A 23195-nucleotide genomic window follows, 5' to 3' on the forward strand; every position below is an offset into this window, starting at 1 on the left:
CAGACTCCAAGTAAGTCGTCCAAGCGTCACGTTCACAAACTTTGGTAGAATTAGAGTTGATTCAACTAAAAAGTTTGAAGATTTAAGTTCAAATAATGTTTCATGTTTTCATTTTTTTTTTAAATGAATTAAGAAAAAACGGGAAAAAGTTTATATTGTAATAAGTGACATGTTTCAAGGAAGGAAACAGGTTATGATGAAGATGAGCTTTGAACTCAGAGAGGGGAGGAAGAAGAGTTTTTTACTTATCATCTGTTTGTAACTTTTTATAGCGTATCATTTTTTACAGTGGACCAAACGCTCGGATTATTTTTTACAGTGTATCTTATTCCCATGTTGTTAGTTTGTAAAACTAAGCCCTGTCTTTTTACAGTGTTCAGGCTCCTGACTATTTACAGTTCATCAGAGTTGTGACACAGGCACACAAGCAGACACAAACACACACACAGACTAACAGACACACAGACACATACACACAAACATACACACACACACACAGACACACACACACAGACACAGACACACACACAGACACACACAAAGACACGCACAGACACACACAGACGCAGACATACACAGACACAGACACACAAACACAAACACACTGTTGGATAGATAAGGGGGGGGGGGGGGGGGGTCATGAGACTCTGTTTGCTCGTCCCGAACCCATGTGAGTCATGAGACAGAGAGAGAGAGAGGAGGAAGAGAGGAGGAAGATGAGAGAGAGAGAGAGAGAGAGAGAGAGAGAGAGAGAGAGAGGAGTAAGAGGAGAGAGAGAGGAGGAGGAAGAGGAGTGGATAGTAAAGAGAGAGAAACAACAGATGGAGGTTTTGTGTCACTGGGTGAGGAGGTGCTGCTGTGGTGACAAGGAAAAGGAGGATGAGGAGGTGAAACAGAGGAGGGATGAAGAGGAGGAGGAGGAGGTCATGATGGAGGAAATAAGATTCAGGAAGAGCACGAGCTCAACGTCACTTCAACCGGCTGAGGTACCAAACCAGACGGAGTTACTCACTAACGTGTCACTCACTTTTCACTAGTGTGTAACTCTGGTATATCTAGCGTGTCACTCACGTGTCACTCATGTGACTTCTGATCTCTTTGACATCCTGATAAATTTCTAATTTTTTTTACAGTGTACACCCTGTGAAATTCAGTTAGTTGTTGTCATTATGTCACTGTAGTTGATTTTTTACAGTATCATAAATTATATGTTTATATTGGATAAATATAAATTAGATTTATACGTAATTGTATTACTCTACAATAATGAAAAACAATAATACATTTTGATATTTATCATTTGTATGTTCAAATATTTATTGAGTCATAAACTATCTATTGATTTAAATATATAAATATTGTTATTTAGTAAATTATAAGGAAATTCCATTACATGAACAAATCATTAAAGAAATGTAATAAAAAATAATTCATGAAATATAACTGTGATATCTGTCAGATTCGAGTCATTAAAGTTTCCAGGTGTCACTTCCTGTTGGTGTGTATGACCTCAGGTGGGCGTGGTCCAGTCCGACTCGTCTCATTGGTTCCACACGCTTCAGACGCGACGGCTGCGTGTTCAGAGAGGACGCAGCAACAGTGACCCGGTGGGAGGAGTCAGCTGTGAGGACGCCGTCACCTGGGTCAGATCACATGTCATTTACACGACACGTTAATACACAAATCATGTTAGACATGGGACATATTAATATGAACCATATATATAATGTGACACATGAGGGAATGTCATTCTTTATGATGTGACATGGGGAAATGTTGTATGACGTGTGACATGCTGTATGACGTGCGAGATGTTGTATGACGTGTGACATGTTGTATGACGTATGACATGTGACATGTTGTATGACGTGTGACATGCTGTATGACGTGTGAGATGTTGTATGACCTGTGACATGTTGTATGACGTGTGAGATGTTGTATGACCTGTGATATGTTGCATGACGTGTGACATGTTGTATGACGTATGACATGTGACATGCTGTATGTTTGACCTGTGACATGTTGTATGACGTATGACATGTTGAATGACTCGTGACATGGTGTATGACCATTGACATGTTGTATGACGTGTGACATGTTGTATGACATGTGACATGCTGTATGTTTGACGTGTGACATGTTGTATGATGTGTGACATGTTGTATGATGTGTGAAATGTTGTATGATGTGTGACATGCTGTATGTTTGATGTGTGACATGTTGTATGATGTGTGACATGTTGTATGATGTGTGACATGTTGTATTATGTGTGACATGCTTTATGATGTGTTACATGTTGTATGACGTGTGACATGCTGTATGTTTGACGTGAGACATGTTGTTTGACGTGTGATAAGTTTCATGGCGAATGACATGTTGTATGACCTGTGACTAGTTGTATGAAGAATGACATGTTGTATGACCTGTGACATGTTGTATGATGTGTGAGATGTTGTATGACCTGTGACATGTTGTATGACCTTTGACATGTTTTATGACGTGTGACATGTTGTATGACCTTTGACATGTTGTATGATGTGTGACATGTTGTATGATGTGTGACATGCTGTATGTTTGACGTGTGACATGTTGTATGACGTATGACATGTGACATGCTGTATGTTTGACCTGTGACATGTTGTATGACGTATGACATGTTGTATGACGTGTGACATGGTGTATGACCATTGACATGTTGTATGACGTGTGACATGTTGTATGACATGTGACATGCTGTATGTTTGACGTGTGACATGTTGTATGATGTGTGACATGTTGTATGATGTGTGAAATGTTGTATGATGTGTGACATGCTGTATGTTTGATGTGTGACATGTTGTATGATGTGTGACATGTTGTATGACGTGCGACATGCTGTATGATGTGTTACATGTTGTATGACGTGTGACATGCTGTATGTTTGACGTGTGACATGTTGTTTGACGTGTGATAAGTTTCATGGCGAATGACATGTTGTATGACCTGTGACTAGTTGTATGAAGAATGACATGTTGTATGACCTGTGACATGTTGTATGATGTGTGAGATGTTGTATGACCTGTGACATGTTGTATGACCTTTGACATGTTGTATGACCTTTGACATGTTGTATGACGTGTGACATGTTGTATGATGTGTGACATGCTGTATGTTTGACCTGTGACATGTTGTATGACCTTTGACATGTTGTATGACGTGTGACATGGTGTATGACCATTGATATGTTGTATGACGTGTGACATATTGTATAACCTGTGACTTGCTGTATGTATGACGTGTGACATGTTGTATGATGTGTGACATGTTTTATGATGTGTGAAATGTTGTATGACGTGTGACATGCTGTATGTTTGATGTGTGACATGTTGTATGATGTGTGACATGTTGTATGATGTGTGACATGTTGTATGACGTGTGACATGTTGTATGATGTGTGACATGTTGTATGACGTGTGACATGTTGTATGATGTGTGACATGCTGTATGTTTGACCTGTGACATGTTGTACGACCTTTGACATGTTGTATGACGTGTGACATGGTGTATGACCATTGATATGTTGTATGACGTGTGACATGTTGTATGACATGTGACATGCTGTATGTTTGACGTGTGACATGTTGTATGATGTGTGACATGTTGTATGATGTGTGAAATGTTGTATGACGTGGGACATGCTGTATGTTTGATGTGTGACATGTTGTATGATGTGTGACATGTTGTATGATGTGTGACATGTTGTATGACGTGTGACATGTTGTATGATGTGTGACATGTTGTATGACGTGTGACATGCTGTATGTTTGACGTGTGACATGTTGTTCGACGTGTGATATGTTTCATGGCGAATGACATGTTGTATGACCTGTGACATGTTGTATGAAGAATGACATGTTGTATGACCTGTGACATGTTGTATGACCTGTGACATGTTGTATGACCTTTGACATGTTTTATGACGTGTGACATGTTTTATGACGTGTGACATGCTGTATGTTTGACGTGTGACATATTGTATGACGTGTGACATGTTCAGAGACCAGGTCTTCAGTTCGGAGCAGCTCAGTCATACCTGAGTCTGGAGAAACTGGGCGAGGGAGCGTACGCCTCAGTTTATAAAGGCATCAGCAGGTGAGCATCATCAGAAACTTAATTTGACGTAAATTACCCATAATCCTCTGCCTCACTGCAGATTTACATTTACACAGCAGGGGGCGTAGTTTGTCTATCAACCACGATTTACCAGCTGCTGTTCAAATGAAGATTGTATATGAAACATCACATGATGAGTTAAATGAATTAACTATTTTTCTTCTCCTGTGGAGGATTAACGGCCAGCTGGTGGCGCTGAAAGTCATTCGTATGAAGACGGAGGAGGGCGTGGCATTTACCGCCATCAGAGAAGGTCACCAATCAGATCATAACATTATCTGAGTCATCCTAAAACCCTCATTAATGTGTGTGTGTGTGTGTGTGTGTTTGTGTGTGTGTGTTCGCAGCGTCTCTTCTCAAAGGTCTGAAACACGCTAACGTCGTCCTCCTTCATGACATCATCCATACTAGCGACTCGCTGACATTAGTCTTTGAATACGTGGTGAGACTTTAACACCCGGAGCTTTCAGTCCAGTCACATGAGCTTCGCCCACTCAGGAAAACAAAGATATGTTCCTGGTGATGATGGACAACTCTTCTTCTTCTCTTCTCACAGCAGACGGACCTGGCTCAGTACATGAACCAACATCCTGGAGGGCTTCACTCTCATAACATCCGAGTACGATCTGAGCCAAACATCAAATATCTTTTAACTTTATAGTAAAACAAACACAAACCAGATTAAAGTCAAAGAATCGAACTGTCTGCAGTACTCTGTTTAAACAAAGAACTGATGTTAGATACTTCGTCTTCAAGTTACTGCAACATGTTTGAACTGAGCTCAGTCTAAAGAGAACGAACTATCTGCAGTTCTCTGAGGTGGCAGCAGGTGGTGCTATTTGACTGTCAACATGTCTGTGCAGATCTTCATGTTCCAGCTGCTGCGAGGTCTCTATTACATCCACAGTCGCAGGATCCTCCACCGAGACCTGAAGCCTCAGAACCTGCTCATCAGTTACCTCGGAGAACTCAAACTAGCCGACTTTGGTGAGGAGCTCAGGAGCTCCACAATTTTTTTTGCATTGAGAATAATTTTTCTTTTGACGCTAACATAAAACTTTGACTTTTTGACATTCTTACTGGTCCTGACTCTGGTTCTGGTTCTGGCAGGTCTGGCTCGGTCTAAGTCCATCCCCAGTCACACGTTCTCGTCTGAGGTGGTGACTCTGTGGTACCGCCCCCCCGACGTGCTGCTGGGATCCACAGATTACTCCACGGCACTCGACATGTGGTGAGTCCTGCAGGTGATCGAATATTCAAACTGTCGTCAACATCGGTGTGGATCAATAAAGCTTTCCTCTTTGAGTCAGGGGGGCTGGGTGTATCTTCATCGAGATGCTGCAGGGGGCGCCGGCATTCGCGGGAATCACTGATGTGTTCGAACAGCTCCAGAAGATCTGGACGGTACCGACAGCACTAAAGACTAACCACTAATAAATACTACCGATACGAAACGTGAGTAATATTTGTGTTATATTTGTAATCAGGTGCTTGGCGTCCCCTCGGAGGATTCCTGGCCTGGAGTCAGTCTGCTACCTAATTATAAACCAGGTGAGTAAACTAGAACTTTCTTCATCCTTATGATCACATGTAGTTTTTCCTCCTCTGGGTTTTGGATACTTCATCATGGGAACTGTTTATCTTAAACGTTGACCATGTTGTGCTATATTCTGTAGCTAGGTATTTAGCATGTTTGCTAAGGCCACATTCTTGTTTTCCATCTTCAGAGTGGTTTCATCAGTCGGAGCCTAAACAGTTGAGGACTGTTTGGAAAAGGTGAGCTAACAGTGACTCAGCTAAATGTATAGATAGGTGTTAGCATAATGTTAGCATAAAGCCTAGCTTACTTATGGAGCTATGGTTTGAGCATTTTCTAATTTCATAAGAGAGTTTGTCCCCATGGAGCGGTTCAGTGTGTAAAAAACTGTTAGCATGGACTAACGTGTGATTGAACACCAACGTACACAACAGATGTAAGACATGCTACATGTATGATCATATTTTAAATGCCACATAGATGCTAACAGAGCCTAATGCTAAAGGGCTCAGTAGTTAGTCTTTGTTGATCTGGATCAGGTTGAACCAGTTGCCATATAAGACCGAGGACCTGGTCCAGAGCATGATGAAGAGGGTTCCTACAGATCGGATCTCTGCCAAGGAGTCTCTGCAGCACGCGTACTTCAGCACGCTACCTCCTCCCATCATGCACCTCAGAGACAGTAAGTACATGCTAACATTACAACATGCTAACACAACGCTACCTCCTCCCATCATGCACCTGAGAGACAGTAAGTACATGCTAACATTACAACATGCTAACACAACGCTAGCTCCTCCCATCATGCACCTCAGAGACAGTAAGTGTATGCTAACATTACAACATGCTTAAACAACGCTACCTCCTCCCATCATGCACCTGAGAGACAGTAAGTACATGCTAACATTACAACATGCTAACACAACGCTACCTCCTCCCATCATGCACCTGAGAGACAGTAAGTACATGCTAACATTACAACATGCTTAAACAACGCTACCTCCTCCCATCATGCACCTCAGAGACAGTTAGTACATGCTAACATTACAACATGCTAACACAATGCTAGCTCCTCCCATCATGATGATGATCTGTAGCTGTTGTGACTCACCTGGTCACTAGTGTGTTTAGCTTCATTAGCAGATTAGCTCATGTAGCATAGTTGGGATGACAAACCCAGAGATGACGCTCTTCTTCTTCTGTGTTTTTCAGTGGTGTCGATCTTCAAGGTTCCAGGTGTTCGTCTGGAGACTGAGGTCCGAGATATTTGTAATCCCGGGCGACGAATCAAACCGTCCCTGCTTCCCGCCGCCATGCGCTGGTGATTCATGCTCCAACCATCGTTAGCCTGAGGAGACGACAGGAAAACAAAGCTTCACCTTTTAATTGCTAAAGATTTCAACGTAAAGTACATTTAGTAAAAGTCAAGAAACGTAACGTCAAACTTTCCTTGAAAATAAATGCACAATGTTTAACAGTGAAAATGTTTGAGACGCGTCCTCTGAACGAATAGTTTCTTTTCTCTGCAGTTTCAGAAACTTCTTCCGTCATTTTTAATAATTGTTAGAACAGGAAGTACAAACACAAGACGTTGTTCTTTTGTTAGCTCTGTTTTGTTACTGTTAGCATGAAGCTAAGCGCAGTGTACTCCCCTAGCACCTGTTAGCATGTGTCAGCAGCAGATTCATTAAGACTTAAAAACGTATCGTTGGTTTATTTAAATCTGAAGATGAAATTCAACCCTAACCCAAGTTTGAATTTTACAACTTTATTGAACGTTTTTCTACACCAGCTTGTCTGTCAATCATTTAATATTTAAACACTTCATTTACTGATTAATAGTTGCATTTTCCACAGCTGCAGATCAAATGTAACCTAGTACTTGCAGTATTCCACTAGGAGTAAATGTACTAAGTTACTTGATGTGTAATAGTGAACACGTTCCCTTTTTATTCTGGTCCATCAGTGTATTACACACACACACACACACACACACACACACACACACACACACACACACACACACACACACACACACACACACACACACACACACACACACACACACACACACACACACACACACACACACACACACACACACACACACACACACACACTTCCTGTCGTCTCAACTGATCTTTTGTTCTGATGGATGCTGATCACCAGCGTCACACACACACTCTTCTTACTGTATCTGTGAGGACACCCTGTCAACAGATACTCAGATTACTTTAGTCCCCAGATTACTGTAATCCTGCAGTACTCTTACAAACACGTTACTTTAATACTCAGAGACTGTGATACTAATCAATCAGGGATTATTGAAGAAGGTCTTGAAGTCTCCTGACGAATGGATCTGATGTTTCTTTCTCCATTTTTCCTGTGATAAAAATCGAACGACTGAACTTTGCAGAAATAATCAGGAAATAGCAAAGACACAATATGAAGACGATTACAACTCCCAGCATGCACTTCAGCACCAAACATCCAATCCCAGTCAGTGAGACTCACGTGATTCAGTGACAGCGCCTCCCTGAGGAGACATGGCCTCATCACGTCCTCAGCTTCCATCAGATCGGTTCCATGATGTCCTTGAGGAACCTGATGTGTTCTGATGGGGGGGGTTGTCTGCATTGGCACGGCGATGAGCGTTTGGGTTCTTGATGAGAGCTGCGGTGGAACAATGTGAGGGTGGGGGGGGGGCACTTCCTGTCCACGACAACGAGACGCTGCTCCGTTGACCTGCTGCCCAACCCAACTTCTCCTGAATCAGGGCTCCATTGTCCTCAGAGGAAAAGGGCAATTAAAGAGAAGGCGTTGTGTGGTGAGGTCCCGCAGCGCCGCGCTGTCATGTTCACCTGAGAGCCGGTGATTGTGTTTCTCCGTCTCTGTGAGGACCGCACCTGCAGAGTCACAACCGGACAGTTTGAACCAGCTACACAAACCAGACACCTGAGAGTCGAGACCCGGGACAAACCCCCCGTGGGACACCAGGAGAAACGGGCTGTGATTGGTCAGAATCGTTAGGGTTAAAAATTCCTATTTAAAATTCAAAGAAATATGATCAAAGAAAAACATGTTAACTGTGTAAACTCTTATTTTGGTTACCATGGCGTCACATGATGCAGACTGATGAACTTCCAGAATAAAAGATGATCAACATCAACACAATTTTATTTTATGTACGAGTTTTTCTTCTTCACAATCATCCGCTGATATCATTGCTTATCAATCAATCAATCAAACTGATTTTTGTCATTGCCATCATTCTAATTGAACAGGAATACATCACTTCCTGTTCTTCAAAATAAACTCAACTCTCATCATGCGACAGGAATAAAGATATGTTTAAAGTAAAGATGCTCACGCGTGTCAGAAAATAAAATGTCCTGAATGAAACAGGAAACAGGAAGCATGAAACAGGAAGTAGCAGCAGGTGTTTGTGTCTTTGGTAGAAACGATTGAAAGTGTCAGATATGTTGAAACGTTTGATCAGGTGAAGACGTTATATTTGAATTTGGTTTATATCTGAAGTACTATTTGAAAAATCTGATGAGCTACTGATGATTTTAACTCAGTTTGAAAGTTTAAGTTTAAAGTTTGTTAAGTCTCAGTTTGACAGATTCATCTTTGAGATCAAAAGTTTTAAATCCAGATGTTCAGGAGACGTGAATCATTAAAGTGTCCGAAGCTTGTGTTTCTTGAATCCTGAAGCTTCAGCCTCTTGATGGTGGACGGTCCTCAGACAAACTCGGACCTGACGAGGCGGCGTCCTGGCCCCGTCCCCGTCGCTCCGGGGCCGAGACAATTCTCTCTCCTCAGACGCAGACATGAGGTCAGCAGCAGCGTTCCCCCGACCAGGTGCAGGAACCCGGCCATCCAGCCACAGAACAGCGCGTCCCCGAACTCCCAGCGAGGAACCAGGTCCGGCACCGACTCGTCGAAGAAGCGGACCACGGTCTGGTGGGCGATGTACGAGACGGGGACGAGTCCCAGGAAGCCGGCCAGCAGGCAGAGCCCCCCCGCTGCCGCCTTCAGGCTCCTCTTACAGCTCAGGCCATCCCTCCGGCCGCCGCAGCCATTCACCAGATGCAGGCCGGGGATGGCCAGCAGCAGGGCGAGCAGCCCGGTGCCCAGCGTCACGCACATCAGGATCCGGGCCAGCTTGATGTCGGGGGGGAGACCCAACAGGCTGTGGTAGGGTCGACACTCCAGCCCCCCCAGGTCCTGCACCACGCACGTCCCCCACAGGCCGAGCTCGAAGCTCTGGCTGGGCAGCAGCTCCGTGGACAGAGTCAACCATGTGGACATCAGAGTGGTGGCCAGCGAGCACAGCCAGGCCCCCCCCGACACCAGCACCCCCAGCATCTCCAGAGCGACCGACCTCGGGTCCATGACGCTGCAGGTGTGAGGATCATCAACTCCCCCACGTCTCCCATTCTGCACCTCCCCTCGGGAAGAGGAGGGGCGGCTGCTTTCATATCCTGTCGACGGCGAGGAGGGACTGACAGAGAGAGAGAGACAGAGACAGAGAAACAGAGAGAGAGAGAGAGAAAGAGAGAGAGAGACAAACAGAGAGACAAAGAGACACTGACAGAAAGAGAGAGAGAGAGAGAGAGAGAGAGAGATAGACAAACTGAGAGAGAGAGAGACAGATAGAGAGAGAGCTACACAGAGACAAACAGAGAGATAGAGAGAGAGAGACAAAAAGAGAGAGAGAAACACACACACACACACTTGATATTATTATTATTATAATAACCACTGTACAGTTACTCCCAAATTATATTATATTATATATAATATATATTATAATTATATTTAATTAGTTTACTTATTTCACCCTCACTGATAATTGTAATACGCACACCTGCACTTCTTTTCTTAGACCGTCGCACTGTTCAACTATTTGTATTGTTTTGTTTTGTATGTTTTGTGATGTGTATTCTGTGTAAGCAGCTGAGAGCCACTTTCCCCGTTTGTGCAAACCTACTTGGCCAATAAACCTGATTCTGATTCTGATTGATGGTGAATGGTCTCCCCCTGGTGGACAACAGCAGAGCTGCAGGTTTCAAACTTCAGTCTTTGGTTCTGTCTCTTTAAACGTGTCAATAAAGTTGTGAGTTGAATCTTTATTGACACAGTGTTGCTGACGTCATCAGAACGCGGCCTGACGTTCCGCTGCGCCGAAATGTCTGTGTTTCACGATGAAGTTGAGATCGAAGATTTTGAATTTGACGCAGAGACGCAGATGTTTTATTTCCCGTGTCCGTGCGGAGACAGGTTCTGCATCACTAAGGTACCGATCTCCACCAGCTTCCGGTTAGAATAACTCCACTTCCGCTGGTCGCCGCCTCAGTCACACGGATTCTGAACTGGTTCCACTTCTCTCACTGAACGGAGAGCTGCGGTCAGTTCGGATCTAGTTTGATGATCGTCAACATTAAACCTGAAAGATTTTAATGGAGTTTCCTTCAGAACACGACGAGAAGACACAAGGACGTAGACGTTAAACCTTCACTTTTTAACATGGAGTTTGGTTCGTATTGACGAACACGTTCATGTTACTAGATGATTTTCACTGGTCATTTTGAACTTTATTGATCATTTGTTGTGACATGTGTGTTACAAGTTGTTAAACTAGTCAAACACATAGTTATACTTTATCAAGTGTATGCTGACATAATAATTTATATACTGATACATATTCGAATGTCATATACATAATATACAAATACAGTTTACATACAATAATAGGTTTCTTATTTATATTTTCATTTATATTTTCTGCTACTGTGATGTCATCAGATCAATGCAGTTTTTTATTTCAAGTTTATCAAAAAACAACCAACGTAAAGTCACTAAATTAACTAAATGATTCTGATGAACTCTGAACTTAACCTTTTAATATCATTTTTACTGTTACAACTATATTATATTATAAACTATATAATGTTTTCACATTCATCAATAAGTGTTTTTTTTTTCTTGATGAAAACAGCTGAACATAAGTGGCGATGGTGAACATGTTGATTTTAGTTTGTTGACATGTTGACGAGTTGATCGCTGAACGTTAATTTGTTTGTAAAGGAAGACCTGGAGAACGGAGAGGAAGTGGCCACGTGTCCGAGCTGCTCGCTCATCGTTAAAGTCATCTACGATCAGGTCAGTGAAGGCATCACTGGACTGTCCCAGTGAGAGACAGTCCAGGACAGCAGACACCCTGTCCCTTCAAAATAAGAGCTGCAGTTTCCCGTGAGCTGATTCTAATCCTTTGTTTCAGGATTTGTTCATGTCGGGAGAAATAATCGAAGCTCCCTCGTCGTCAGAGATGAAACTGGAGCTGGCTCAGTCCTGACCCCCCCCTCAAATTACCCATCAGGCACTGCTCCTCGCTGGAGGAGAAACTGCGACTGGAGCAGACGATCAGAGCTCGCGTTGTTATGATCAGAGGATTTTAAATATGTTTGTAACTAACGTGATATTTATTAAAGTGGTTAAAACATAAAAAACGCTCCTAACAAGTTTTTATTTTACTTTGAAATTGTCTGACGTGGTTCAAGTGTAGCGTGTTCACATGGCCAGGGTAACACGTAGGAAGTGATGTCATGAAAGCAGCATCCTCACTTCCTGTGTAAAGATCAGCAACATTTCTCCATCCTGGGACAAAAGCTGTTTTTATTCTAACATCTTCGACCATCGAGAGCGATGTTTCCATCACTGCCTCCAGACACGATTTATAACCAGCATGCATTGCGTTCAGTCAGATGCTGGTTCCTATGGTTACATATATATATATAAAACACACATTATGTTGTTGGGGGTTCAGACGGGGGGGGGGGGGGGGGGGGGGGGGGGGGGGGCGGCCTTTGTTATTACTAAATAGTTTTTTTTGTTGCATTTAAACCGTAATCCGATTAATGACATCACACTGAGCCAGGTGTGACACCGATGATGTCACCACATCAGCTGTGTCACCTGTGTTTGGTTTTGTCTTTGGTAATAAAGTTGGTTAAAAAAATCTGGAGACAAGTGACACAACAAAGACACAAACAGGAAACACTCACCTGTGTAAACACGTGAGTTCCCCCCCCCTGCACTTGACGCAGACCTGAAGAGAAAAGAGAGAAAACTTCACTTTTAACCTGAAGAGGCTGCGTCATGTCTTAGATTATTAATATTATAAAGAGTGTGTGGCAGCGTAACGTCAAACAAACCAGAAGTGGAAGAGGAGGGGCTTATAGAGCTGAAAGCTGATAGGGCGCTGGGTGCTTTTAGATCCGGTACTTATGAAGCCCTGTCACAGAGGCGCTGGAGCGGAGTGGTTCAAATCCCTGTAAAGACGTCGTGGAGCATTCGCATAAAGTGAAGAAGACAAAAGTCGAGATTACATTTCATTACATTACATTTAGCTGATGCTTTTATCCAAAGCGACTCACAATAAGTGCATCAACCCCGAGGGTACAGACCCAGAACAACAAGAATCAAGAAAGTACAATTTCTTCAAAATAAAGCAAAACTACAAAGTGCTATAAGTAAGTCCCAATGAAGTGCTACTCAAGTGTTAGTTTCAAAAGTTGTTAGTAGTTTTTTTTATTCAAGGTAAAGTCTGAAGAGGTGTGTTTTTAGTTTTCAGCGGAAGATGTGTAAACTTTCTGATGTCCGGATGTCGATGGGAAGCTCATTCCACCAATCAGGAGCCAGGACGGAAAACAGCCGTGTTTTTGATGAGTGTTTAGCAGTGAGGGAGCAACGAGCTGATTGGCCGAAGCAGAGCGGAGTGAACGTTTGACCAGGTCCTGGATGTAGACTGGACCGGATCCGTTCACAGCATGGTACCAAGTACTAGTGTTTTGAACCGGATGCGAGCAGCCACTGGTAACCAGTGAAGGGAGCGGAGGAGAGGAGTAGTGGGAGTGAATTTAGGTTAAAAACCAGTCGAGCTGCTGCATTCTGGATGAGCTGCAAAGGTCGGAGGGCAGTAGCAGGTAGACCTGCCAGGAGGGAGTTACAGTAATCTAGACGTGAGATGACCAGAGCCTGGACCAGAACCTGCACCGCCTTCTGAGTGAGAAGGGGGCGTGTCCTCCTGATGTTGTACAGCATGAATCTACAGGACCGTGTTGCTGCAGTAATGTTGGCGGTAAGGGAGAGTTGACTATCGAGTGTTACGCCCAGGTTCCTAGCCGTCTGAGTGTGGGGGGGGGGGGGGTTAACACGGAGTTGTCAAAGTTAATAGTCAGGTCGTGGATGGGAGAGTCTTTCCCTGGAAGGAAAAGTAGTTCAGTCTTGTCAAGGTTAATCTTCAGGTGGTGTTGAGACATCCACTGAGAGATGTCGGTCAGACAGGCAGTGATTCGTGATGCTACCTGTGTTTCAGATCGGGGAAAAGACAGGATTAGTTGGGTGTCATCGGCATAGCTATGGTAGGAAAAGCCATGTGAGTAAATGACAGAGCCGAGGGAGTTGGTGTACAAAGAGAAGAGGAGAGGACCAAGGACAGAACCTTGAGGGACCCCAGTAGTGAGGGGACAAGGTTCAGACACAGACCCTCTCCAAGTTACCCTGTCAGTGCGTTCATTGAGGTAGGAAGAGAGCAGGGAGAGAGCAGAGCCTGAGACACCGAGGTCCTGAAGGGAGGAAATGAGGATCCGGTGGTTCACTGTGTCAAATGAGAAGAGAGATCCTACGAGCAATTGTCCCAAACGACTTCTCTCCCACCCGAAATCACTGTTACCACAGGTCCTCAACAGGGGGTCCGCAGAGGTACTGCAGGGGGGTGGCAAAATCTTTGGTTGATTAGACCATTTTTATCAATTCTTTTTCCACAAATATAAATGTGTTTAAATACAAATTAACATGCATTGACTATTGTGAGGCTAATTTGACTCTCTGCCTGACAACCTCCCTCCATCCAAGGTTAGATAAGTTGTGTGCTACTCATCAGGGTCCGACATCTCACTAATGGGGGAGTATGTGTGGCATCCACAGATGGCTTGAGGTTTCACTGTCTCTTCTACATACATAGTTTTAAATAAAAACATGAATCTGTTAATTACCAGCACTGAGAAATGTGCGTCCAATGTGAACAGCCAGGCGCCTGCGCGCTTGAGAATTGCGCGGCGCTTCGGCGTGTTATAGGGAATCGAACCCGATGAAACGGTTCCACACATGACTAGTCCACTGGAGAGGTGGTGGACTAGTGGAAGAAAGTTGGACTGTGGGCCGGAAATCCGAATGCAGTCTCTGGTTCGATTCCACGGAATGACAACAAAAACAGCATACGTTGAATGTCAAGTGCCCACCCCACCCCACTGTCTAAATGCCCCTGAGAAGGCACCTTACTCCCCCAACACCTGCTCCCCTTAGGAAACACGATTCTTTGAAAATTCAATCAGTAGATAAATCAATGGAAATGCAGTGATTTTACTTTTGGCAGTTAGTTAAAGAATCATTCAAGTTAGACAGAGAATTCAGTATTTTACAATGTTTTTAAAACAGATACATATTATTATTATGATTATAAAGATCACAATATATTTACATTGAAGAAATACAGTATGGAAACATTACGTTTTTAATAAAATAAAGATACTCACCTTCAGAATAAAATCCACGTATTCAATCCTGAAGCAATCAATCACTGCATCGAGTCGCCGCGTGCACGCGCAGATCAATAAAACCAGCAGATCCTACTCTGTGACGATCTGGCGGCCAAGTGCTGAGCACGCGCACCGGAGTCCAACACAAGGCGACCGGAGCAGCGAGACAAACATCACAACACGCGCCTTGGCTCCATCCAGCTCCGTTGTTTCGTCGGTTCTGAATCTGTCCAGTTACAGCTCATCCGTAAAACCTTCAGTAAAAAGATTATCTTCTATTATTTTATTATTTTAACCTTTCTACTGATATGGACCCAATCTGAAATGAAGTTCAATCAAATGCTGTAATACAAACTATTTTCTCATGTTAAACTTTAATATGTGATTTAAGTCCACAGTTTGGCTTTATTTTCCCCTTTTTGTAGATAACTTTATTTAAAAAACATATGCATAAATGATGTGTTATGTAAACAAAAAGTTGCAACTCAACAAGGTGGTGTAAACAGGCGAGTCAGCCACCAGGGGGCGATCCAGAAATGTCCATCTTTATTAAATTCTTCATATAGATGTGATGCTTTTATTTTGTGGAAGACCAACACTGGTTCCGGATTTTTTTAAGATAAATATTTATTTTAACCAGCTCCAAAAAAAACATGAAACTGTTTGAAAATAATTATTTTAATAAATCTCTTTTATTTACTTTGTACATAGTTCACTGACGTCATAAAACTGAAAAAAAAGGTTAGAAAAAAATGTATTTTTGATGTAATTTGTGAAAGAGAATGAAAGTGACCTGTATTAATAATAGTAAATACGTTTTTCTTGTGCTGGCTTATCATGGACACTGGGTTAGTCAATTTCCTGCATGTGACAATAAACTTGGCTAATAAAATAATTCTGAAACATAAACTTTATTAACTCACATTTCCAGAGACACACAATCAAAGTAGATAAAAGATCACAGCCACAGTTGGAAACATCTCACGTTTGTGAACCTTTATATATGAAGTCTTTGGTGTGAACGCACTTAATAACAAAATCTTACTGAAAGGTTGAAGCTGAATTTACGAAGTTAATGTGAATTCTGGTTCATCTTAATACGATGGGATTCACAAAGCTAAGTCACTTTATACGCAGCCATATTAACTATATGTTAATGTGAATAAAACAGATAAACTAAGATCTGCAGTTAAAAACCTGCTCTTTAAATCTGGTTGTTATTTTGTGGAGATTTTGAAGGATTGTTTGTCAAGTTAAATCAAACAAAGGTCGAGAGGATCATTAGATGTAAACTCAGCACTTTGAGAAACAGAAAGTATTTTACAGAACAAGTGACTCACTTCAGATTTATCAACCACATTCTTCTTCACACCTTAACCTCTTCTCAACCTCACTTCTGCTACTTCCTGTTTTAAGATTTCTTCGAATTTAAAGTCAAACAACATCATCTCAATTTATTCATGAGTTCAACTGCTTCTATGACCAGACAAGAGTAAGACAACCATTCAGAACAAGTTGTTTGTCCACTTCAGTAAATAAACTTCAGTGAATCAATGAACACAACTTGCAATATTAATAAGTATTAAGTCAACTGCAGGATTTCATACTCTTGTACAGTGTGATGTTTGTGTGTTTGACTAACCACCAGGCTTTTTTACTTCCTGTCGTAGATTTGTTTTGGGGGGTGATGTATTTTTTATTTCTACACAAAGTTAAACACAACGTTAATAATGTGGTGTGTGTGCGTTAGTATCCCTGTGGACAGAGCGGCTGTGACAACGACAACATTGTGTTGTGTGCAGCAGCAGTGAACTTTTCATTCATCACGAGTACGGATAATGACATTTTACTCTGAGTGGTACTCGTGCTCGTGAAAGTTCATTATCCGTACCGGATACTCGCTTCATCCCAGTATTCGGCTCAGCCCTAATATTTACCCATTTTTGTTTTAAACATATTTTATCAAATTATAAATGATCATTTACAAAGATTCTCCCCAGTTGTTTTCTTCTTTACCAGGAGCAAGATATAAAACAAAGGTTTAATGACAAATTGTCAACTGAGAAAGTGGAACAGAAAATCTCTTCAATAGAAAACCTTTTAATATAAATAAGACAGGTGAGCAGACCAGGTGAGTACAGCTACAGACCAGGTACAGACCAGGTACAGACCAGCTGAGTACAGCTACAGACCAGGTACAGACCAGGTGAGTACAGCTACAGACCAGGTACAGACCAGGTGAGTACAGCTACAGACCAGGTACAGACCAGCTGAGTACAGCTAAAGACCAGGTACAGATCAGGTACAGACCAGGTACAGACGGTCAGTTTGGAGCAGGAAGCTGAGCTTTGTAGTAAACGCACTCTGGAGCAGCAGGGATCTCCTCATACTGAAACATAAGAGAACACAGTGCAGAGTACTGACTACAGAGAACTGAGTGCTGAGTGCTGAGTACAGAGTAGTGAGTTATGTTTATTAGTAATAGAAGGTTCATGACAGGATGATGTAATGGATCTGGCAGAACACAAACAGCATCAACTGAAGTAACTGTAGAAATAAATAAAGAATAAAATACAAGTTGAAGAAGTTTAGAAGATACAATTGGTACCAATAAAGTCCTAATTCTATTAGTACTAATACTACGAATACAAGTAGCTGCCGCAGCTAGCAGTAGAGTTAGCAACACTAATAAGTGAAGTCTGTTGCAACAGAAGCAGTGATTAGCTGTAAGTAGCAGCTAAAGCTAAGCTAACACTAGCATAAGTAGTAGCTGTATGTAGTGGTAGTATTAGCGGTAAACATGAAGCTCTTTACCTGTGGAGTCTCTGGCGTGTGAGTGACAGGGGAACGGACGCTCACCCACAATCTGTTCTTCAAACAAAGCCACGAGCCAATCACACCTGTCAAATGCAGCATTTACATTTGTTAGCATTAGTTCAGTTATTGTGGTGTTAGCCATACTAGCAATGGTAATAACAGTAACATATCTGAATGTGTAGCAATATGAGCAGTGATCGTGATCACAGCAGTAGCATCAGTGCTAGTAGCCATAGCATTATCATCACATTTGTATTAGTAGCATTATTAGCAGGAGTGTTAGCGACTGTGGTAGTAACAACGTAGCACCAGTATTTGCAGTATTTTTGGTTTAAAATGAAACTGACTCATCGTAGCTATGAAGACGATGTTCAGGCTGAGAGACGCGTACATCGCGGGACAGTTCGTCCACAGCGCTTCAGACATGTTGGAGGCCGGGGTGGATACAACACCTGGAAACAATAGATTAGCACAAACTCCTCATCGACAGTCGGCCTCTGCTGGTCAGACAGAGAACTTCAGATAGCTGCTTCACCTTCTGAACCCAGTCTGTGACTGGTAACTTCCCAGTGACATCATCAAGGCCAACGATTTGTTCGTTAACGGAGGAAGAAGATAATTTCACAACTTTTGTTTCAACAAACTTTGCAGAAACTTTCTCTCAATAAGACCCAATAATCATAGATGTGAATGTTAGTGGGGAACTGACCTGAGACCAGTTGGAAGGTGTCGATGTGAACGAGGTGGCCCTGGTTCTTCCTGGAGCAGAAGTAGCGTCTGCAGTCGTCAGCGCTGACGTTGGAGATGGTCAGAGAGTTTCTGAGCAGAGAGAACTTGGACCTGAAGCTGGGGCAGCTGAAGGAAGCTTCAGAAGCCTTCAAGATGTGAGCGATGCAGCAGATCAGCTGACTGTGGATCTCCATGCTCCAGTATGAAGTGTTCCCAGAGCAGGTCAACGTCACGTTCTGACCCAGCTCCACCTTCTCCACCTGCAGAGCCTCAGCACAGACCATCATCATCATCACCACCACCACCACGAGACCCATATCCCAACCGACCTCGTCTTCCTCGGAGAGCAGTGCTCTGCACTTCCTGTTTCACGAGGTGATGATGTCGTAAGCAGATGATGTGATGACTCGCGCTCAACAGGAAGTGAGACTGGCTCCCTCAGCCCGACCAGAAACCATCTTCACAAACATCTAACATCTATCAACATGGCTCTTTAATCAGCTGAATGACACTGATAATAAAACTAACAAAAAAAACTTACGTTTGGTTTCTTTGATGTAAGATTTATTCAAACGTTTTTATTTGAAGAATCTGTTACAACTGAGACATGTTTCATGAGCCAGGGCTAAAAGTAACTAGTAACTAAACAAGTCAGATTACTGTGGTATAGTATTTCCCTCTTGAATTTAGTGAAATATAAACTAATACTTGAACTAACTGTTAAAGTTGAGTAAATATACTCAGTTACTTTAAAGCAACAGTTAACATGAACAGCTTCACATTAACACGTGTGTAACCAGTGGCTCCGCGGTGGTGTCCTCTGATCGCACGGCTTCACTTCCTCTGGTCGGCGGCGGCGAGCACGGCGGCGGCGGCGTCCTTGGCGCTCTGCAGTAGCGTGGACGCTCTCTGCTCCGTCTGACACACACAACAAGTCGTTGATGGTCACAGTCCATTTACAGGCAAGCGACACAGAGAACCAACACTTACAGCTGCAGTGAAGGGCTCATCTCTGATGTCACGCAGGTTGATCATCACGTTGTAGTACGCTCCGTAAACCGCCGCCTCCAGAACTTTAGCCGCCACCTGGAAAAAAGTAACTCCAGTCACCGCACTGTGATCGATTACCTCGGCCAACCAGGCCCCGTGACCTTTGACCACCAAAATCAGTTAATCAATTTGTCTAATGTTTGTTGTAAACCTGAGGACATTCTCTCAAGCAGATCTTATACGTCATGTTCATGACCTTTGCCCTTTCACTACCAGAATGAATCCAGGCTGAATGGAGACTCACCTGAGCGTCAGATCTGCACGCAACGTTTCCATACACGACAATTTCCTTAAGAGACGGCCAGAGGACGTGGATCCTCTCAGCCAGAGCCAATGGGACGCTGACGGCTCGCTTCAGACCCTCCTGCATCGCGGCTTCTCTCCTGACAACACACACACAATTTAAACACAACTAAAACACACACACACATTCTAAACACAACACACACACAGTAAACTCAGACCTTTGAACTTCCTCTTTCGTCGTCTTCTTCATCTTCAGCGCCACCTGGAACAGAGAGACAAACTTTATCGACACAGATGGTAGCACACAGACGTTTGATGGCAACATGGCTGTGCGGGCGTGTTGTGTTGTGTTGATTGATTGTGTCGTGGCGTCTCCTCACCATGTAGCTGTTGAAGGCGGTGGAGTCGGCGTCGACCATGAGCAGCAGCTCGTTCATGGCCTGATGAAATGGAGGAATCAGCCTCCTCATGATGCCGTCAAGGTTCTCAAACTGCCTCTTCCCGTACGTCATCTGACCCACCATGGCCCCCAGCGCCGCCCCCTGCAGGATGCATACAACACAACACCATCAAAGAGACGTTTGTAGGTAGAGATGTCTCACACCGAGTCAGAAACTGGTACCAGAGCAGCGACAGCAGCAGACACAGATCCTCCACCAGGAGCCGCCGTCCGGGCTCCGACGCTCTGGACGAACTTCTGCAGAGACAGAGACACGAGCCGCGAGTCGTCCTCGGACCTCACCATGTACCTGCACAGGAAAACACACGAGTTCCACCAGGCTGAACCAAGCAGCTGCTGATCATCTGTCCAATCCCAAACCGCTTCATGTGACCTTCTGGCATGCAGTTGTTTTCACACTTCCTGTTGACAGACAGAGAGGCTCCACTACGGATCACCTTCAGTGATATGGAACACTGTGATTGGCTTGTAGAGATCCATTAAAAAGAATTGGGAAGTCCGTATCAGATAGAAAATCAACAAAGTGAACTAACTCTATGATTCGCTCCTTCGGGTTGAACGGCCCCAGAGAGTCCAGGCCGAGTTTAGTGATCACCTACAGACACAGAGACACAAACGTCATGGTCATGTGACTTTGAGACGACAGTAACAGACGGAGACTTCTCAGCTGACCAGGCGGACTTTGTGCTCTTCCTCGATGACGAACAGTTGCTCTTTGTGGATGTAGAAGTCTGCAGCGTCCAGCAGAGCCTTCAGAGGGATGAGGCCGACGATCTGAGAGCCGACCACCGGCAGCTTCAGGTCCTGGACACAAAACAACACGTTTCTCAATCAGTCATTCACACACAATAATATGAAAATAGTAAAAACTGCTGCAGCTCCCTGCTCTGAACCCATGTCGACCTCTGACCTCAGCGGCCCTGCAGATCTCCTGGTACACGGTCTGGAGCGGCGTCAGCTCGTAGTCCAGGATGTTGGTGGACACTTGAGCCACGTTGGCCTCGTCCAGGTACCAGCCCATCCCCTGCACCTTCTCCAGCAGCCCGGGCTGCTCCACAAACACCAAGGGCAAGGGGTCGTCAGACATTTTCTCAAGAGATAACGGTTAGTAAACTCAGACTCCCAGCATGCACCTGTTCTTTCCCCCGGCCCTGCTCCCTGATGTCCAGTGCGATGCGGTGAGCCTGTTCTTTGGTGGCGATCAGGTTGACGTTGTAGGCGATGAGGAACTTACGGGCGCCAGTGACCGTGGCCCCCCACGCCGGGACGAAGTCTGCGGGGCCGAAGTCAGGGGCCCATTCACTTCGTTTCAACTGGACAAGAGAAAATAACAAACCTGAGATCAGACTGAAATAAACCACAAAGGAGGAGGTCCGGTATTAAATACATTTCACTTTCTGGATTCTTATTCTGCAAAAAGCCATTTCCTCTTCGTTCAGTAGAGGATCTTTGACGAGTGACGTCTGCTTGTTACCTTCTCAGGTAAAGCTTCGTACTCTCCGGCTCTCACAGCAGGAAGACTCCTCCTCGCCTCTTGTCTCGCTGCTTCGCCATAAAGATAAACTGGGACCAGAAACAAGGAGTCACACCTTTCATTCGTGATTAAACATATTTATAATATATGATCAAACTTTGATGTCAAGTCAGAAATCTGACGCATGGTGTGGACGTGGTCTCACCGGGAACCTTCATCGTTTCTGCCAGTTTCTGTCCGAACAGGTTAGCACACTGGACGCAGTCGGCCATGGTGACGTTCTGGACGGGGATGAAGGGACAGACGTCCAGCGCTCCGGTCCGAGGGTGTTCACCTGAAAACGAAAACACAAACACAAACACACACGTCAACACTTCCTGTGGATCACAGGCGGTGGCGAGCAGAGCGGCACGGACCTGAGTGGCGGCTCATGTCGATGAGGCTGAAAGCCTGACGCGCAGCATTCAGCGCTCCCTCCACCACCGCCTCAGGAGAACCCACGAAGGTGTAGACGGTGCGGTTGGTGGAGGCCCCGGGGTCAACGTCCAGCAGGCTGCAGCCGCTGGTGCCGGAGATGGCCGCCGAGATGGCGTCGATCACCTGAGATTAAAGATGAACGTTTGATTCTGTCTTTGTGAAACACGTTTAAAAACTTCAGGTTAAATCAAAATGAATTTGTTCTGAAGTCTGGGGATGATTGACTGACGACTTCTTCCAGTCACTGAGTAAACGATGTGAACTTTAGCAGGTTTAACTATTGGACAGAACAAACAGGTCAAAGGTCAAACTTCAGTTAAACCAACAGTCTGAGACTTTCAATCAAAATCCTCTCAATGTCCACTGACTTCAGAATTCTTCTTCTTCATCAAGTGAGAGAGACGTTGATATAACTGATCAACAAATAGAATTTAAATCCAAATCACTGACCTCTCGGCTTCGACCCTCAGAGAAGTTCGGGACACACTCGACCAGCTGAGCCATCGCGTCTGCAGTCTGAAGAAGAAACACCAGAGTCCGAGCTCATGCACTGCCCCCCCCCCCATGCCACGCCTCCGCCCCCACCCCCAATAAATCATCAACAGCTGTAAATGATTGATCACACTGCCCCCCACAGGACACACACTG

At 44.0% G+C, this 23195-nt stretch overlaps 4 protein-coding genes across 5 annotated transcripts; 2 read left to right on the forward strand and 2 right to left on the reverse strand.

Annotated features, from left to right (window-relative positions):
* The first annotated feature begins 733 nt into the window (after nt 1-733).
* On the forward strand, nt 734-7173 carry cdk15 (cyclin-dependent kinase 15). Of its 2 annotated transcripts, XM_062381028.1 has the most exons (13): nt 736-986; nt 1515-1643; nt 4037-4131; nt 4326-4405; nt 4500-4594; nt 4709-4771; nt 5016-5139; nt 5263-5383; nt 5463-5556; nt 5640-5703; nt 5880-5928; nt 6229-6371; nt 6902-7173. In XM_062381028.1, the coding sequence occupies exons 1-13, from the start codon at nt 822-824 to the stop codon at nt 7012-7014; spliced, it is 1335 nt and encodes a 444-aa protein (XP_062237012.1). In that variant the 5' UTR covers nt 736-821; the 3' UTR covers nt 7015-7173. The 2 variants fall into 2 exon arrangements, with proteins under 2 accessions (XP_062237013.1, XP_062237012.1); XM_062381029.1 differs by lacking the exon at nt 6902-7173 and having other exon boundaries at nt 734-986; nt 6205-6334.
* Nucleotides 7174-8858: 1685 nt separating this feature from the next.
* On the reverse strand, nt 8859-10413 carry LOC133933804 (putative claudin-24). Its single transcript, XM_062381030.1, has one exon. The coding sequence runs from the start codon at nt 10085-10087 to the stop codon at nt 9434-9436; it is 654 nt and encodes a 217-aa protein (XP_062237014.1). The 5' UTR covers nt 10088-10413; the 3' UTR covers nt 8859-9433.
* Nucleotides 10414-10831: 418 nt separating this feature from the next.
* On the forward strand, nt 10832-12217 carry dph3 (diphthamide biosynthesis 3). Its single transcript, XM_062380149.1, has 3 exons — nt 10832-10991; nt 11783-11857; nt 11976-12217. Exons 1-3 carry the CDS (start codon nt 10884-10886, stop codon nt 12048-12050), a joined length of 258 nt encoding a protein of 85 aa, XP_062236133.1. The 5' UTR covers nt 10832-10883; the 3' UTR covers nt 12051-12217.
* A 7165-nt stretch (nt 12218-19382) lies between these two features.
* On the reverse strand, nt 19383-23101 carry ftcd (formimidoyltransferase cyclodeaminase). The gene is made up of 14 exons (XM_062380727.1): nt 22998-23101; nt 22487-22670; nt 22276-22404; nt 22071-22159; nt 21730-21909; nt 21507-21644; nt 21269-21400; nt 21130-21191; nt 20759-20885; nt 20517-20678; nt 20355-20398; nt 20135-20273; nt 19831-19926; nt 19383-19758 (listed from the first exon to the last, which is right to left on the reverse strand). Exons 1-14 carry the CDS (start codon nt 23049-23051, stop codon nt 19675-19677), a joined length of 1620 nt encoding a protein of 539 aa, XP_062236711.1. The 5' UTR covers nt 23052-23101; the 3' UTR covers nt 19383-19674.
* Between the last annotated feature and the right edge of the window lie 94 nt (nt 23102-23195).

This window comes from Platichthys flesus, chromosome 22, assembly GCF_949316205.1.
Source record: "Platichthys flesus chromosome 22, fPlaFle2.1, whole genome shotgun sequence".
Taxonomy (NCBI): domain Eukaryota; kingdom Metazoa; phylum Chordata; class Actinopteri; order Pleuronectiformes; family Pleuronectidae; genus Platichthys; species Platichthys flesus.